This window comes from Myotis davidii, unplaced genomic scaffold, assembly GCF_000327345.1.
Source record: "Myotis davidii unplaced genomic scaffold, ASM32734v1 scaffold962, whole genome shotgun sequence".
Lineage (NCBI taxonomy): Eukaryota > Metazoa > Chordata > Mammalia > Chiroptera > Vespertilionidae > Myotis > Myotis davidii.
Window position 1 is genome coordinate 4,836,215 of NW_006295559.1, and position 16,460 is coordinate 4,852,674.

Genomic DNA, 16,460 nt, shown 5'->3' on the forward strand with positions numbered 1-16,460 from the left:
GAACACTGAAATTTGCAGTGCTAAAGGGTAATTGGTGGGGCACTCTTTGTGAGTGTCTGCATTCAATATCTCTTAACCTTCCAGGTTTAGGGGATCTCCTGTAATAAGGACAGAAAAAAAGTTTCTACCATCCCAGAGTCCTGTAGAGAGTTTTTCTGACCACAGTGACCATGTTCTGTGTATTTTAACAAGTTACTCTTTCCGTTAATTTGTTCTGTTGTTCCCAGAAGCCCTCTCATGTGTGTTAGTCAGTGTATTGTCTTTTTTGTTTGAAAAACGATTGTTGTAATCATAAATAGTAGGTCACTGCTGTTGCCTACTCACCCCCACTATGTGAGGAGTTGTAAGGTGCAGTTTTCTTCCAAGTCCCAAGCACAGCAAAGTGGCAGTAGTCAGAGCACTGTGATGTCCATTCCAGTCACTGGAAAAGAAATCTTCCTTTTGATCTAATGATTGCACTTTTTTGAAACCAGGGAACATACAGTTTCCTAAATGAAACAGTGTTTTAAAAAATGGAATTCAAGCTCAATTCTTTTTATTTCTTTCTAACTCTAGGGAGCACGAGGATTTCCAGGAGAGAAGGTAGGTGACTTTCTTTCCTCTTCTTACACTGGAGAGCAATTTCTTTGGGAAATAAAATACTGAGTCATTAAAGTAAATATGTCCAGTTGCTTTTCCTTTGCTTGAGTGAGGTAGGGCTTAAAACTTTTAGGCAAGGGGATGTGTCAGATGTTATTCAGAGCCAAGCTAATGAATGGCTATTTGTAAGACATATATTTCAGGTTTAAAGTAGTGATATGTGTGTGTGTGTGTGTGTGTGTGTGTGTGTGTGTGTTTATATATATTTTCACTTCAAGCCCTGCTAACTCTATAATAATTGAGCCACCATATTTATCACATGATGATCTGAAAGATTTGGTCCTGAATTCAAGGTGTGGTTGGAGGGATTGGTCAAGATGGGTGTCAAATGGAAGAGGGACATTATGACAGGGCTAGTAAGAAGTGAACTGGCACAATAAGGGAATAATTTTACACTCAGATTCAGAAGCAAAGTATCCATTTTCTCATTCATTTATTAAGAAACTAGAGGCCTTGTGCCCGCATGGGTGGGGTCCAGCCAACCCTCCCCTATCAGCTGGCTTGGGGGGAGGGCACATGGAGGTTGGCCGGCTGGCCCCACCCCCGATTGTACTTGGCTGTACTTTGGTTAAAAAAAAAAAAAGCCTGAAAGTTGATTTCCTCATGGGGATAGTAGGAGCAAATCAAATATTTCACACGTATATAATGCAATGTATCCTGTGTGCAAAACTCTGAATTTTTTTCAGAAGATATTTTAAAATAAACATGTTAACTATCATTTTGAAACAGTTGGCAAACTGAAGGGCCCATAATGTGAAAGTGATTGCATACTTGATCAGATGTCACTATGCAATTGCCAGTTTTTATTCTTATCTAGTTCAGGTTTTCGTTTCTTTTCTCAAGGACCTTCTTAATTGTAAGTCTCCCCAAATGCACACATATGGATACACTCCCATTTAGTTCCTTCTTAATGAAAGATCATCCAAGTTTCCATTATGCAGATTAATTCAGGCATATTTGTTAGTATTTTAAAATTAACAAAAGTCAATGACAAAAGGGCCATCTTTAACATGCAGATAACCAATGGGAAATGTTTCATTCAGTCCTCTGAAAGAGTTACTTTGTCAAGCACAAAAGTTTAAATGGAAGTCCTTCAATCCATTCACAATTTGAATTGTTTTCCTTCTATCTTTTGCTTTGGCCCCTGAAACTACTAGGAAAAAAATAGTGTATAACACCAATGACTATTTCAGAAAGAAAATAATCATTGCTTTATAATAATTGAATGCAGTATGTAAACACTTCTTGGGAAGGTCTAAATTCTTCTAACTGAAAAAAGTATTAGTATGGAAATGAACATCAAAGCAATAATCTGCACCTGGTCCTCTAGTCTCTAACCTTCTCATCCTTTGCTCCACAGGGCAACCCTGGTGAAGAAGGTGTTGATGGCTTGGATGGAGAACAGGTACAGAAAGTTTCTCATTCTATGTTCCTCCCTCTATGAGTTTGCATTTGTACCCTCTATTCATACGTTTCACAATTAGTCTAGAAAAAATTTTTTTAAAAAAATATATTTTATAGATTTTTTACAGAGAAGAAGGGAGAGGAATAGAGAGTTAGAAACATCAATGAGAGAGAGGCAGCTATGGGGGATGTGCCCGCAACCAAGGTTTATGCCCTTGGCTGGAATCGAACCTGGGACCCTTCAGTCCGCAGGCTGATGCTCTATCCACTGAGCCAAGCTGGTCAGGGCTAGAAATTTTTTTTTTTAAAAAATGTGTTTTTATTGATTTTAGAGAGGAAGGAAGAGGGAGAGAGAGAGAAACATCAGTGATGAGAGAGAATCATTGATCGGCTGCCTCCTGCATGCCCCACATAGGGGATTGAGCCCACAACCCAGGCATGTGCCCTGACTGGGAATCAAACCAGTGACCTCTTGATGCATAGGACGATGCTCAATCCACTGAGCAACACCGTCTGGGCAGTCTTTAACATGTATGCTCAACACTGTCTAAAGTTAATTTATATATTTGCCCTTATCTTCAGAATAGAAGGACCTTAGAAACATAGCTCTAACTAGCTGCCTCCTGTATTACATGTTATTGCCCAGTTTTTTATTTCCATATTTTTGTTAAATTCTACTAACTAAACACTTTAATTATTGTGTTATTTAGTCAATGCTTATCTAGCTTAACCCTCATATTTTACTACTATTACTGATGCCTTCAAAAGAACATGAAAAGGTCATGTTTCTTTTGTCTATGGTAGGACTTTTAAAGAATTTCCTTTAATGAAGTTCATAAATCATAAACTCTTTTGTTTTTTTTTCTGCAAATCTCTTTATCTTTTTTTTTTTTCCTTGAAAGACAGTTCTTGGGTAAACATTTTCCCCCCCAGCACTTTGAAATGTAATTTCATAGTTTCTGGCTTGTGTTTCTCTGTCTTTCATTATTGCTCTTAAGACGTTATCCATCAAACTAATTGTTCCTTGGTCAGCAATCTTAAAAAAGATATATATATATATCAGGCTGCTTTAATATTTCCCCATTTGTTCCTAGTGTCCTGCAGTTTCAATATGATGTGCAGGTGTGGGTTTTTTTATTTATTTATCTGCTTGGGACTTATTAAGCTTTTGAATCTGAGCATTTGTGCCTTCTATGTTTTAGAAAATCCTTAACAAACAATCATTTAAAAATTTTTATCTTTTAAATTTTCTCTATTATCTCTTTATGGAAGTCTAATCAAAAATTTGTGAGACTTTCTCATTCTATACTCAATGTCTCTTAACCTCTCCTTCATAGTTCCTATTTCTTTGTCTTTCTGTGCTACATTCTGAATAATTTCTTTAGTTTCTAATTCACTAATCCTTATGTCACTTTGTTTAATATACCTTTTCACCTGTCAATTAGATTTTTAATCTCAATTATTCAAATTTTCACTTCAAAAAGTTCTATTTGATTCTTTTTCAGATCTGCTTGTTTTTTTTTAAATAGTTGCTTCTTTTCTTTTTTTAAAAAAACAAATTCTTTTTTTACTTATTTAGTTTATTAAATCTACTTATTTTATATTTTGTATATGATGAGTCTGATACCTACAGTCATTGTAGTCTGATTTTGTTGTCTGTTGTTTCTGCTGGTTCCCCTATCCTGGTGTCTCTTACATGTTTGTTGTGACTTTTGATGTAAACTCGATTTTAATTGAACTTTTAATTTATCTCTGAGGAGTTAAGGCCTGAGCTGAAGGCTGTTTGCTTCTGCCATGTCTTTGGTGGCACCACCTCCTAGGACCACTTTAAAAAAATGATCAGCTTGTGGTTTTCACACTCACCCAGTGATCAGAAGTCCTTACGACAGCCAATGGCTATTACTTCTGTTGATTCCTGCTTTCTCTTTGTTCTGAACCCTAAGAATTTCTCTCTTTCTCTCTCTCCTTTTTCTAAATCAGCTCATTAATGTATGTAAAATATTTTAAAATTTGTTTCCTGTAATTTTAGATTGCTTTTCAAAGGGTCAGGATTGTCTAGGGCTTCTAGTGTGTCCCATATTTAGAAGTAGAATGGTAAATAAACTTTATACCATTGGCTAGAATGGTAAATAAACTTTCTACCATTGGCTAGTGAAACTATGTGAAAAACATTTCTGATGTGACCAATATAACAAAGGTTCTTTGTATATTTATTTATTTAGGGTAATCGTGGAATCCCAGGATCATCTGGAGAAAAAGGGAATCGGGGAAATCGGGTAAAGTATGAGGACATGTTGTCTCAAGTTTCTACTGGTTAAACTGACCTTGACAGTTTATTCTTAAGTTTTGGGAAAAAATCATCTAGTGCTTAACTACTATGTAGGAAGCTAGAGGGCAATAAAATATTAGATGACTATTTGGAACCAATAACTTAAGGCCTGAATCTGCTGTTAGTGAAATGAGTAATGTAAATCAAGTTACTTAGTTTTGGGGGTTTTTTTTTGGTGTCAGAACCGTAATTGTCATTCCCGACCTCACTAGCTTTTATGTTTCCTTGTTGACAATGATTTGGTCTTATATCCAAGGCCTTTCAACAACATTCTTCACTTGGTAAAGAAGTGTCTTGGTAAAGAAATAATCTTGGTAAAGAAATGTCCTTCTTAGGATTAAGAAGTACAAATTGACAGTCATAAAATAGTCACAGAGATGTAAAGTACAGCTGAGGGAATATTATAGTCAATAATATTGTAACAACTCTATAGTGTCAGGTGGACACTAGACTTGTCAGGGTGATCACTTTGTAAGTTACGTAAATATGTAATCATTATGTTGTACACCTAAAACCAATATAATATTATATGTTAATTGTAATTGAAAAATAATAAAAAGAGAGGAATCCTTCCCAGTCAAATTATACTACTCATTGTCCCCTGAAGTTTCGTAGGCAGCCCACCTCTGTGTCTTGGCTCATGGTAGGTACCGCATCCTGCAACGTCTTTTCTCTGCCTCCATCCTCAGTGCTTATTTGATGACCACTTTTTCTTCAACTTCCAGCTCCTGCGGTTCCTCCTCATGATGCCCTCATTGACCATGTTAGTCAGAGATCTCCCCCTTCTCTATATTCTCCCTGTACATGATTTATACTATCTGCTTAACAGTGACTATACACTGCCTCATGCTGATAGTTGTATTTCTATGTAAGAGAAGGTGTATGTACTAAACTCTCCCTTCCAATGCCCATGGCAGACATTGCTAATTAATTATAGAATACAGCCTGAAGGATCCACGTCAGCATGGTACTAAAAGCAGCTTCTGTTGCTTGATTGAATTGGAGAAGGGGGATGACACTTATTTACTTAAGTTTTTTGGTACCCCACATGGAATTAGACTTTACTGAAAGGCGTGGATTGATTTCCTGGTAAATGAAATAGGAACTCACAAGAACTGGCTCCTTATTGAGGTTTAATTTCCAACCTGCAGTTTGTCAATCAGATTTTGGAGAAGGTGGAGGACACCACGCTTTCTTCAAGACTGGGAAGCCTTTATTTTTCATTGAATATAATGAAATTCAATAAACGTCAAGTGTTTTCTACCTGTAGGGCATTTTGCTAGACACAAATTAGAGTTTAGAGGTAAGTAAGTCATGATTACGACCAACAAACAGCTCATTAACTGGTACAGGAGATAAGATTTTTGTAGGAGGAACTACAATGCAAGATAGGATAAAATAAAGGCTGCAAGAATGGTGCAAATAGAGAACGAATAGGAGCACAGTGACTTGGAGAGGAATCTAAAATAGAGTGGTGTTTCTTCATCTAATTAATCATCAAGATTTGAGCATCTATTGTAATTTAGGCATGGCTATAGAATGGGGAGCATTCTGTATCTCAGAATTGGCCTCTATGGGGGAGAGATAGTTAATGAAATAATCATAGGAATAGATGTAAGATTTCTGGGGAGATAAATGCATGAAGGAGAGATAATGACAGGGGGATCTGATCCAGGCTGTGTAGTCAGGAAGGCTTCTTGGAGCGAGTAAAGATGGAATGAAATTTAAAGGATGAGTAACAACCAGATGATTAGGGGGAGAGAAAGGGGATAAGAGACCAACCTTCCATACTTAGGTCTGTGGCATTTGAGAATGGTGCTGAAGGGTGGAGAAGACTCTGGCATTCCAGGACACACAGGAAATCAATTTTTTTTAAAAAATATTTTTTAAATTGATTTCAGAGAGGAAGGGAGAGAGAGAGAGAGAGAGAGAAACATCAATGATAAGAGAGAATCATTGATTGGCTGCCTCCTTCACAATCAGGGATTAAGCCAGCAACCCCAGACATATGCCCTGACCCGGAATCGAACAGTGGCCTTCTGGTTTATAGGTCGATGCTTAACCACTGAGCCACCAGCCAGGCTCAAGACATTTTTTTTAACCCAAGACCTTTGTGAGCGAGACACCCAGTGTATTTCAGATGAAGAAAAGGAAAGGCTTAGTGGTAGAAGAACTCAGAGTGGGTTTGGACAAACAAGGATTCTAATTTAACAGGACTGGAAGGTGAAATAAAAAGCATAAAGAGTGGAGGAATGTCTGGAGTCAATGTCATGCCATGTTTAGGGGTTTTGGTTTTTGCTACAGCATAATCAGATGCTATTAAAAGTTTCTAGGCAGGGAAGAATGTTTAAAGCTACAGCTTGGAAGATCACTCCGGAAGCCAGAGTCTGGGTCAGAAAAAGGAAGAACTACAAGTTGTACAAATCATAATGGGAACCATATGAACCATATGGCTCTGTACTTGGCATTTTAACTTATCATTCCATTTAATCTCTGTAACCACCCTATAAGATAGGTATGTCTGTTTAACCAGTGAGAAAATTGTCTTACAGAAGTCAAAGAAATCTGCCCACCTAGGAAATTAAGCAGCAGAATAAGAATTTACTAGAATTAACTAACTTTCTTTTCTTGTATTAGGCCAGGAAAGAGGGAAGGAGGGGTCTCAGATCATTATGAGGTAGCTTTCGTAGGACCCTAGAGAGCATTCCATTCCTTAGGTGTCTGAGAGCCAGATTTTCAGAGAAGGGTCCCACTTCATTATTTTCAGGGTGTGGTGTATGCACTCCAGAACCAGGCACGTAACAACATCTGAGGAAGGTTCTGCAGCTCTGGGGGAACTACTGCACAGATACGGTACCACTAATGGCAGGTTTAAGAGACATAATAATTTGCTTATCATGTCATAGTCTTAAGGCAAGTTGCTTTGCCTCTCTGGTCCCCTGTCTACAGCAGTTAGGAGCTCTGGAAATATTTTCCTCTCTTTTCTCATGTGTTTTTTTTTCTTTTTACCATGAGATCTTGCTCTGCTAATGCTGCCCATGTTTGTGATGGAGAAAGCCTTCTTGTTTTTCTTTTTTAAAAAAAATATATTTTATTGATTTTTTATAAAATCAAAACATCGATGAGAGAGAAACATCGATCAGCCGCCTCCTGCACACCTCCTACTGGGAATGTGCCCGCAACCAAGGTACATGCCCTTGACTGGAATCAAACCTGGGACCTTTCAGTCCGCAGGCTGACGCCCTATCCACTGAGCCAAACCGGTCAGGGCGGCCTTCTTGTTTTTCTTACATGTGTTTCTGTGTGGGAGCATCACAGAGGAGTGGAAAGATTGAGGGATTTGGTAGTAGGGAGACCTGGTTCCACTTCCCTAAGCCTCAATTTGTGAGCTGTGAAGGTTAAATGAGCTAATGCACAGTTAGTGTCAAGCATATCACAGATTTCTGATAAAAGGATGTTCTTTTCTGTGTCTCAACCTCACCTCTTCAGCAGTGAATGCCTTCAAGTTCAAGCACTCAATTGCTCTTTTAATTTGACTCTCATTTCCCCCTTTCCTTTCCTTTAGGTGATAGATGATTTAAAAAGTGACACATTTTTTTTCCCTTTGTGATTTAAGGGCTTGACAGGACCGCCTGGCCAGCCTGGAGAGCGTGGAGAGCCTGGGTTAAGGGGAGAATCTGTGAGTGGTGGTTGAGAGATTTCTGCTGCTTTAATCCCAGGATTTGTAAACTGTTTGCTGGGGCACAAAGACAGAGAACAATTAATTATTCACAAATGAGTCATCATTCAGCCCATGTTGGTATTGTAAAAAAAAAAAGAGAGAGAGAAATTTGAGTTCCATCTTATAGAACTTTCTGGGTTCTTAAAGAGTTTGGAATTTTAATTGCATTGCATATTTGGGATTATTGAGTAGGGCTAGATAATTGGGTGGGAATGGCTGGGGAGAGGTCAATGGGGGAAAAAGGAGACATAGGTAATGCTATATGTAATACTTTAAACAATAAGGAATTTAAATAAAAATAAAAAGGTCTACGTTGGTGCCTTTCTTCTTTTTATAAAAGATATGCTTCCTGTAATATTTTCCCCATCTTTCCTATCCATTTGAGGCAAACAATCTTTTGTTTTCTCAGGGGGATCCCGGAATTGATAGTTATATCCGTGGCCCTAAGGGAGAAAAAGGAAGGCGTGGCCATCAGGTAAGTCTCTGTTTGCTTGGGGATACTGGTACACATGGAAAAGGATACTCGCTGGTGAAGAAGGCTTGGCATTCTGGGTGGATCAACATAAAAACTCGGAGCAAACCTGTGGAACTCCATTGTCAGAGACAGAAGCTCTGAATGTTAATCCCCACTAATGTCCTTGTCCTTGCAGCCTTGTCTCATAGGTTTGTGTGTGTGTGTGTGTGTGTGTGTGTGTGTAGAAATCTTATCTCCCACTACACTAGTAATACATATCGCTTTACTCCTTTTGTCCTTGGTTTCTTCATATTCAGAATGAAAGCATCGGACTCAGTGATCCCCGAGATCTTTCCAGTTTTAAAATCCTCCACTTTTATAACGATGTCTTGATTTAAAAGATGCTCAAGGTCATTACCCTGCTGGCTTGCTTTCCATCTCTGCCAGTGTTGATGGATGTGAATTGGGTACTAGCCCTTTTTAAAGATAGGCCCTTTGTTTAGTTTCCAAAGACTAGCAGCGTTGTGACAGAAGACATCACCGAAGGAAAAAGACTCATTAACTCGACAGACGCTAACTTGTCAGAAGCCATTTTTAGATTTTTATGTGCCAGACATTAAAATGCATGACTGAAAAATGACTAAAATAACCCAAGTGTCTCAGACCTCACATCTCATCATTCCCAATTTCCGGGAATAAGGTCTGCATACCAGCACGTTTACAACTAGGTCTGCATACCAGCACGTTTACAAACTGCAGAGCAACCTCTGTTTGCTTTCAGCTCCAATTTGTATCCTTTGACAAAACCTTAGGACATCGGTTCTCTTTCCTGGATTGTGGCTAGTTCACATGCGTTTTGTATAGGTCCAGCTCCTGAAGGAAATCCAGTTGGTAACAAGGTTATTACCATGTGAGAAAACTGTCAGATTTGCTGCAGGATTTTCTCATTCTGTTATTAATTAGTTATTTTGGACAAACCTCACTGAGAATGTTTTCTTTGGTGAGTTGAGATTAGAGCCCTGGGAATATCCACTCAATAATAATAACCTATTCAGCTGTGGGACTGGAGCTAAGAGAATAGCAGAAATCCTTAAATCATCTGGGCCTCAGTTTCATCAACTGCAAGGTGGTCTGATTAGAGAAGCCGTTTCAAAGTTTCCATCTATTAGCGGTTATCATGAGAAGAAAGGTCAGTTGAGCTTTGATTCCGTGACTTGCTCATGGTTTTACAACTGGGAAGGAACTCAGTCTAGATAGCCATGGGAGGAGCCTCATGCTCACAGCTTTCAGAGGTCCTAAGGGTTAGCCTTGAACTTTAGATCTCTGAATTGTGCGTGCAAACAACAATTATAACTCCCTGAAGCAGTGCCATGTTATTTTGTGTTTGTGTTTGCCATGGTTTCTTTCCCCGACATGATGAGCTTAAACAAAGGTGCTCGAAGAATTTAGAAGTCAGCCCTCTAGGGGGCTCTCTTTCACTACTATTTGAGTCCAATGGAGAAGGTACCCTGATGAAGCAGTCTTTCAAACCGCATTGAGAAATCTAGTATTGGGGAAGGAATAATAAAAACAAAACAAAAGCCCCCTCACAAAAAACAGTCATGCTTTAGCACTTCTGGGGAGAATAAAAACTGGTAAACATGGAAAAGGATACTTAGCTGGAGCAGAAGACTTGACAATAGACTCTTTTTGGGAGGCAATCAGAAAACTTGACAATAGAACCTTTTTGGGAGGCAATCAGGTGTAACACACCTCAGCTAGGACTGCTGATTTTTTGTTTATGTTTTTGAATATGCAAGTGACAGAAAACCGGACTGGCAGTGTTTAGCTAATAGGCATGTTTGATCACCCAGGGAAAAGTGATTCTAGGTCTGGCACATGAGCTCAGCGATGCCATCAAAACCCAGTGTTGTCATCAGGGATTCAGACCCTTTCTATCCACAGTGCCATCCTCAGGGTGGCCTGTGGCCTTGGCAGCCCAAGAATTTTGCCTTCACCTTTACATCCAATGCCAGAGGGAAAGGGGCCTTCCTTTCATCAAGGCACTCCCAGCAATAGTCTCTTTTTGGCTCATTTAGTTCATTGACTGGGTCCTTGCTCCCCATCTGCCCTTGCCTGTTTTAAGAAAGCCAGAGAAAGCAGGTCTCTGACAAAGGGAATTGCCATGATTGGCTCAGACCTGTCATAATTCATCCCTTGGAGCTGGGCATTGCCCTAAACAAAACTGAGATTTTCTTAGGAAGGAAAAAGGGGAGAGAGTGTTATGTAGCCACCAACTATGTCTGCCAGGGCTTAAGATGTGTATGTCCTTTCATAACCAAGCAAAAAATGGAGGTTTGGCTGCCTGCCTCAACGAAAGCCAAATTCCTGAGGCAGGTGCTAGTGCAAAAGGAAGCCACAGGACCTGAGAGAACGGTGAACTCACGTCTGAAAGACCATTCGCATCACCCTTGTCTCAAAGATCATCCCTCTTCCTGCTCAAGCCCAAGGTTCTTATAGGGAGAGGAAGGGGAGGGTATTTTTTCCATCCAATTATCTTGCTAGCTTTTGTCATGCTCAGGCCCTATCCATTCATATTTCTAGCTTTTGACATGCTGGGTGTAAGAACCTCTCCCTGCTGCCAGCCTGGCCAGTGGGGGAGACTCGCTGGTGCTCTGACTGACTGTCTATGGTAACACTTTGATCCAGTATTTCCAGTTCTAGAAGTTCATCCAGAAGTTAATCATGAATCAATATAAAGATTCAGCTCCATAGATGATCAATGTAGTGATTTTTAATCACTATAATGCTTAAATGTCCAATGATAAGAGATATTTTATGTAAACAATGGCAAATCCACATGATAGAATATTATTAAGCCCTGAAAAATAATTTAGAAGACTATTTCATAACAGGTAAAACATTCATGATGTAATATTAAGTGGAAAAAAACCCATAGATTATAAAACTCTGTATTCAACAAGAATCCTAATTGGTTGAATATATCTCCATCTATTTTCCTGGAGGGATAAACACCCAGAGATTATTCATTTCTTTTTCTTATTATCTGAATTGTTGAAAGATTCTATGCTGAGCCTGCATAACTTTTACCCCAACTTTTATTTTGAAAAAATTTAAATCTATAGAAAAAGTTGCAGTTGCAAGTATAATAGTACAATGAACACCAATTGTTATATATACATATTTTGCTGAGCCATTTGAGGAGTGTCATGACATTTTGCTTTTACATATTCAATAAATATTCTTCAAAAACAAAGACATTCTCCTATTTAGGCACAATGCAATCAATCATCACACTCAAGAAATTTAATATTGATGCAAAGTTATTTCCATTTTATAGACCATACTCAGATTTCCACACTTGTACCAATAGTGCCCTCTATGGCTATTTTTATTGTTGTTCTGAGTTCCAATTAAGGATGTAGTTGTCTTGCCTCTCTTGTCTCCTTTAATTACAACTGTTGTTGAGTTATTTGTTTGTTTACATGACGTTGACATTCCGGAGCAGTTATTTTGCTAAACATCTCTCGATTAGGATTTGTCTGAGCATTTCCTTCTGACTAGATTCAGGTTAAACAATTTTGGCGGGAGATGAGGGACACTGTCAGTCTGTCCCATTACTGATACATTAATTTGGTCCCTCGATTATGATGGTGTTCACCAGATTAATCTATTGTGAACATACTTTCCCCCTCTTTCGAATGATTGAGTAATCTGAGCAATAATAGTCCGAGACTATACATTTTTTGTTTCCCAAATTTTTTTATCCAATGGTTCCTGCATCAGCCCAAATAATTCCTTCATTATGTTGGCTGCAAAACAAACAAACAAACAAACAAAAAACCTGTTTATTATTGAAATGAGAAAATTATAAACATTTTAAGAAAGAACCTTTATTATATCTAGACCAATTGTCAGAGTGCTATATCTAAAACCTTCTCCATGATATGAACTACTTAATTTAAAAAATTCCATTGTATTTTTTACCTCAAGAAAAACAATCTCAAATATAATAATATTACATGCAATAAACATTAATATTTCAAGAATAAAAGGATTTTAAGTATCATAATATTACCAAAATGTACTAACATAGTATGATGTCACAAAAGTTATAGGAAATATGAAAAATCTGCAAAATAACACACAGATATTTTGGGATACAGAAAAATAAAATGTAGAGAACAAACAATAGTTCCAGTTACCAAGAAAATAATCAGTTTCTGAACTTTCCTAACTTTTTTGATGGCATAGTTGCTCTCCCTGAGAAAGTCAGATGAGGATCTCATGGGCTTATTTAAAAATGTTCTAGTGTAATGTAAGAAAATGAGGAATTATCATTTTATCTTTCTTTATATTTGGGATAAATTATTCTCTCACAGAATTTAGCATATTTGAAAAGAACATTATAGCACAATTTTCTACTTTATAAACTTTTAATAAAGATAATTTTAATTGTTGTATGCTATCGCAATCATCATTTCTACCATAACTTTTTTTGTCAACATTTCTACCATAATTAATACTTCCTTCACATTGTGGTATAAATTATTTCAGAATTTAATTTATTATAAATGACAATTGGAAGAACACTCTGCACAAAATGTTTTTGTTTCTACATTTCACATTCCTTCCCAATTTATGTATTCTTATTGAGTTAGCATGCGACTTCACTGAATAATAGTCTAAGATATCCCTATTTGGGATCATATGGTTTCCATTTTTCCTGAAAGATGAACTCATTCTTTCTCTGGACACCACACATTTTCCCACTTCTGACCTTAAAGAAGTTGAGAGCACTGGACAGTTTCCTCATTGCGACTGTGTGTAACCTCTTCCTCCATCATCATCTGTATATATTGATCACTCCACCTATGCAGAGACTCCCTTTTACCTTCTGTTTCTGTCTGCCACTCTGTACCCTATAGGATGCAGGTAGAAATGGAAGTGCTAGTATTTTTCAAATATTAAGCATGGCTTGCTGGAGAATATGTATGACTACTGTCTCAACATGGTAGACCCCGAGGAGTTGTCAAATGAACAATCTTTGGGGAAAGATGCCTACAACATGAATATTTTAAAACATGAGAATTAAGACAGCATTCTAAAGGAGTGTTGACCAATAGCACTTTCTGGGATCATATATATATTTGTGCTGCCCAATATGGTAGCCACTAGTCACATGGAGTTACTGACCATGTGAAATGTGCCTAGTGTAACTGAGGAACTAAAATTTAAGTTAAATTTAAACAATAGCCACATGTGGCTACTGGATTCCATATTGGACAGCCCATGTCTAGAGAATAAGTGAAAAAGTATACAGATATCTAAACTAATCTTCCCTTTACCTTTTACTTTTCAGGGAAGTTCTAGTTATGATGGGCCTCAGGGGGAAACCGGAAACGTTGGTCCTCAGGTAGGTATTATAACTGCTCATGGGATGTACTTCACATGCTTCTGTGGGAGAGAGCAGTTGGCAGGGGTGAAAATTGACTCTTTTCTTCTCTAAGGTCTTCATTTGTTTTCTATTCTTAGGGGTCAAGAGGAAGACAAGGCCTGCCAGGACTGAAGGTCAGTGCTTTCTGGAAGAATTGCTTCTTGTTCCATATCTATGGCATGTTAAGTAGTTCTGTCTGAGGTCAAGGGGAGTGCTGGTTGGGCTGTCTGAGGCTGTCTGAGGATCTCTGGGAAAGTTCCATGGGGACCTTTTCTATGGAGACAGGAAAGTTTATATGGTTCCTCTCTGATCCCTCTCTAGCTTGCTATAATATTTCACTTAGATCGAAAAGAAGCTAATACCTTAGAGAATAGCTTTTACCTCTGAAATGATTTTTCCATTTAAAGAAGACTTCCTATGAATGTATAAGGGGATCTTATAGTCACGAACTCAAGGGAAAAGATTGAGTTTTACTATTTCCAAAGGGGAAACGATGTGATCTGAGGGTGGGATGAGGGGATATCCGTGGAAATTGTGTTTTACTAAGCATTTATCTAGCACCAGTCACTGTTTTAGACCTTTATTTATATTACCTCATGTAAACCTTTCTAAAGCCCTGGGAGTTATAAGCATTATTGCTTACTTTTTATGGATAAGAGAGGAAATAATATGTAGGTTTAGCAAAGTAATATGTCAGAGGCCACACAGCTAATAGTTGGTGGAGACAGGATTCAAAACCAAAGATCAGAATGCTCTTGGAAGTAAGAGTTAAGGTTATTGTGTACATTTACCTCTAACATAGTCTTGTTATACTATGCTGGCATTTTTTTTTCTAGTATTCTCATGATTTAAGGATGGAGAAGTCAGAAATTGACTTATGTCACCTGTGAGCCTGGAATGGGTGAATGAGAGAGAGAGAGAGAGAGAAGAATATGTGTGTCTATAGCGTAAGGATATAGGCAATGGGACATATATGTCTGTAAACCAAGAATGTCGAAAAAGCATGGATATTGAGAAATCCCAAGTCTCAAAATTCCAAACAAGTTTTGTTGACACCAACTAAAACATTATTTCTTTTAAAGAATGTTTAGGATTTGAAATACATTCTTAGATAACCTTTGTGCTATTAGTTAAATCTTAACACTTACAAAATAAATAATGTCTTGAAATATAATTTTATCTCATTGTTTTTATTGCCAAAAAGACAGAAAGAGACTATAATAGACTAAGCTATATTTTGGAGAAAATGTAATGGCTTGAGGCATGAATTTCCTACTCTTGAATTATTTAATTCTTTTATGATGCTATGTGTAGTTTACCTAAATCCCTGCACAGTGGATCCTCTACTCAGTTGGGTCTTGCTTATTTTTGATTTTCTACATCACTCCATCTCTTATGTCTTTTTTTAATTTAATTTAAATCAGAGCCACGCCTGTAGCTAACTTTAAGGTCAACTTGCACTCTCAAGCTGATAGTGAAAACAATTTCTCTGCCCATTCTTCCCCTTTGTTCCTGACTCCCAGATCTTCAGAAGCACTCACTTTCATATCTTTGGATTTTTTTCTTCCAGTATTATTGCCTTCTTTTTTCTAAATGATGTGTTTACTTTGCTATTTTTTGGTTTTCAGTTTTGGATGTTTTCCTATTGATTGATTTCTTTCTTTCATTTTTTCCCCTTTGTTGACTGGAATTTAGACCTTGATTTACACAGTATGTTCCTGAATCAGAATATGTTCCCCTTCAGGCTCTTACTATGGGTTCATTTGTGGTATATATTTTATCGTATTTTCATAGCTAGACCCTGACCAAGACTTCTCTAAGCTCTTGAAGCTTTTTATACTCAAGAGTAAAGAAAATTTTGTTTTTCTAACGCCCTTTCTCTCGTTCTCTGAACTTAAATAAATGTACTATTATGATAAATTTGTTGTAAAATAAATACATTGGGTGTTCATTGTATGGCGGATTCTTGTTCAGGCTGCCCTTTAGGTTATAATGTATTGTGAACCTCTAATTTCTTGTTGATGGAACCTACTGAAGGGTTTTGCCTCCACTTTTATGTGGTAAACCTTGCTTGATACAAGATTAGTTCTATAAGGCAATTTTCTTGAGTTTTAAGCAGTGCAGTAGGAAGAACTATTTCATTTTTCTCTGATAGTTAAGTATTGGCTTTTCTTTCTTTCTTTTTTAAATCCCACATCACCTTTTCCACCATCTTCCTATCCTCCATCCCTCTGGCAACCATCAGTTTGTTTTCTATATCTATGAGTGTGTTTCTGTTTTATTTTGTTTGATTTCCTACTGTGGAGGATATAGATTTTTCTTAACCGGTCTATCTCCTTCTTTATACACTTTCTCCCAACTTAGCCTTGCAATAAACTTATTTTCTCTAATTTTGATCAATTCAGTCATTGTTCATATAATGACCAGGTCAATATTTACAGCGATATAGCTTGTGTTTCCCCAAGTCACCCTTTCT

The 16,460-nt window shown here is 37.6% G+C and overlaps 1 protein-coding gene across 1 annotated transcript in view; it reads left to right on the forward strand.

Moving 5' to 3' along the window:
• Positions 1-16,460, forward strand: part of LOC102761905 (collagen alpha-4(VI) chain) — a 102,221-nt gene that overhangs the window by 48,362 nt on the left and 37,399 nt on the right. Inside the window, exons 15-21 of the mRNA XM_015568067.1 lie at positions 556-582; positions 2,000-2,044; positions 4,266-4,319; positions 7,989-8,051; positions 8,503-8,568; positions 13,910-13,963; positions 14,083-14,118. Coding sequence (XP_015423553.1) covers positions 556-582; positions 2,000-2,044; positions 4,266-4,319; positions 7,989-8,051; positions 8,503-8,568; positions 13,910-13,963; positions 14,083-14,118 — 345 coding nt within the window. The remainder of the gene's footprint in view (positions 1-555; positions 583-1,999; positions 2,045-4,265; positions 4,320-7,988; positions 8,052-8,502; positions 8,569-13,909; positions 13,964-14,082; positions 14,119-16,460) is intronic.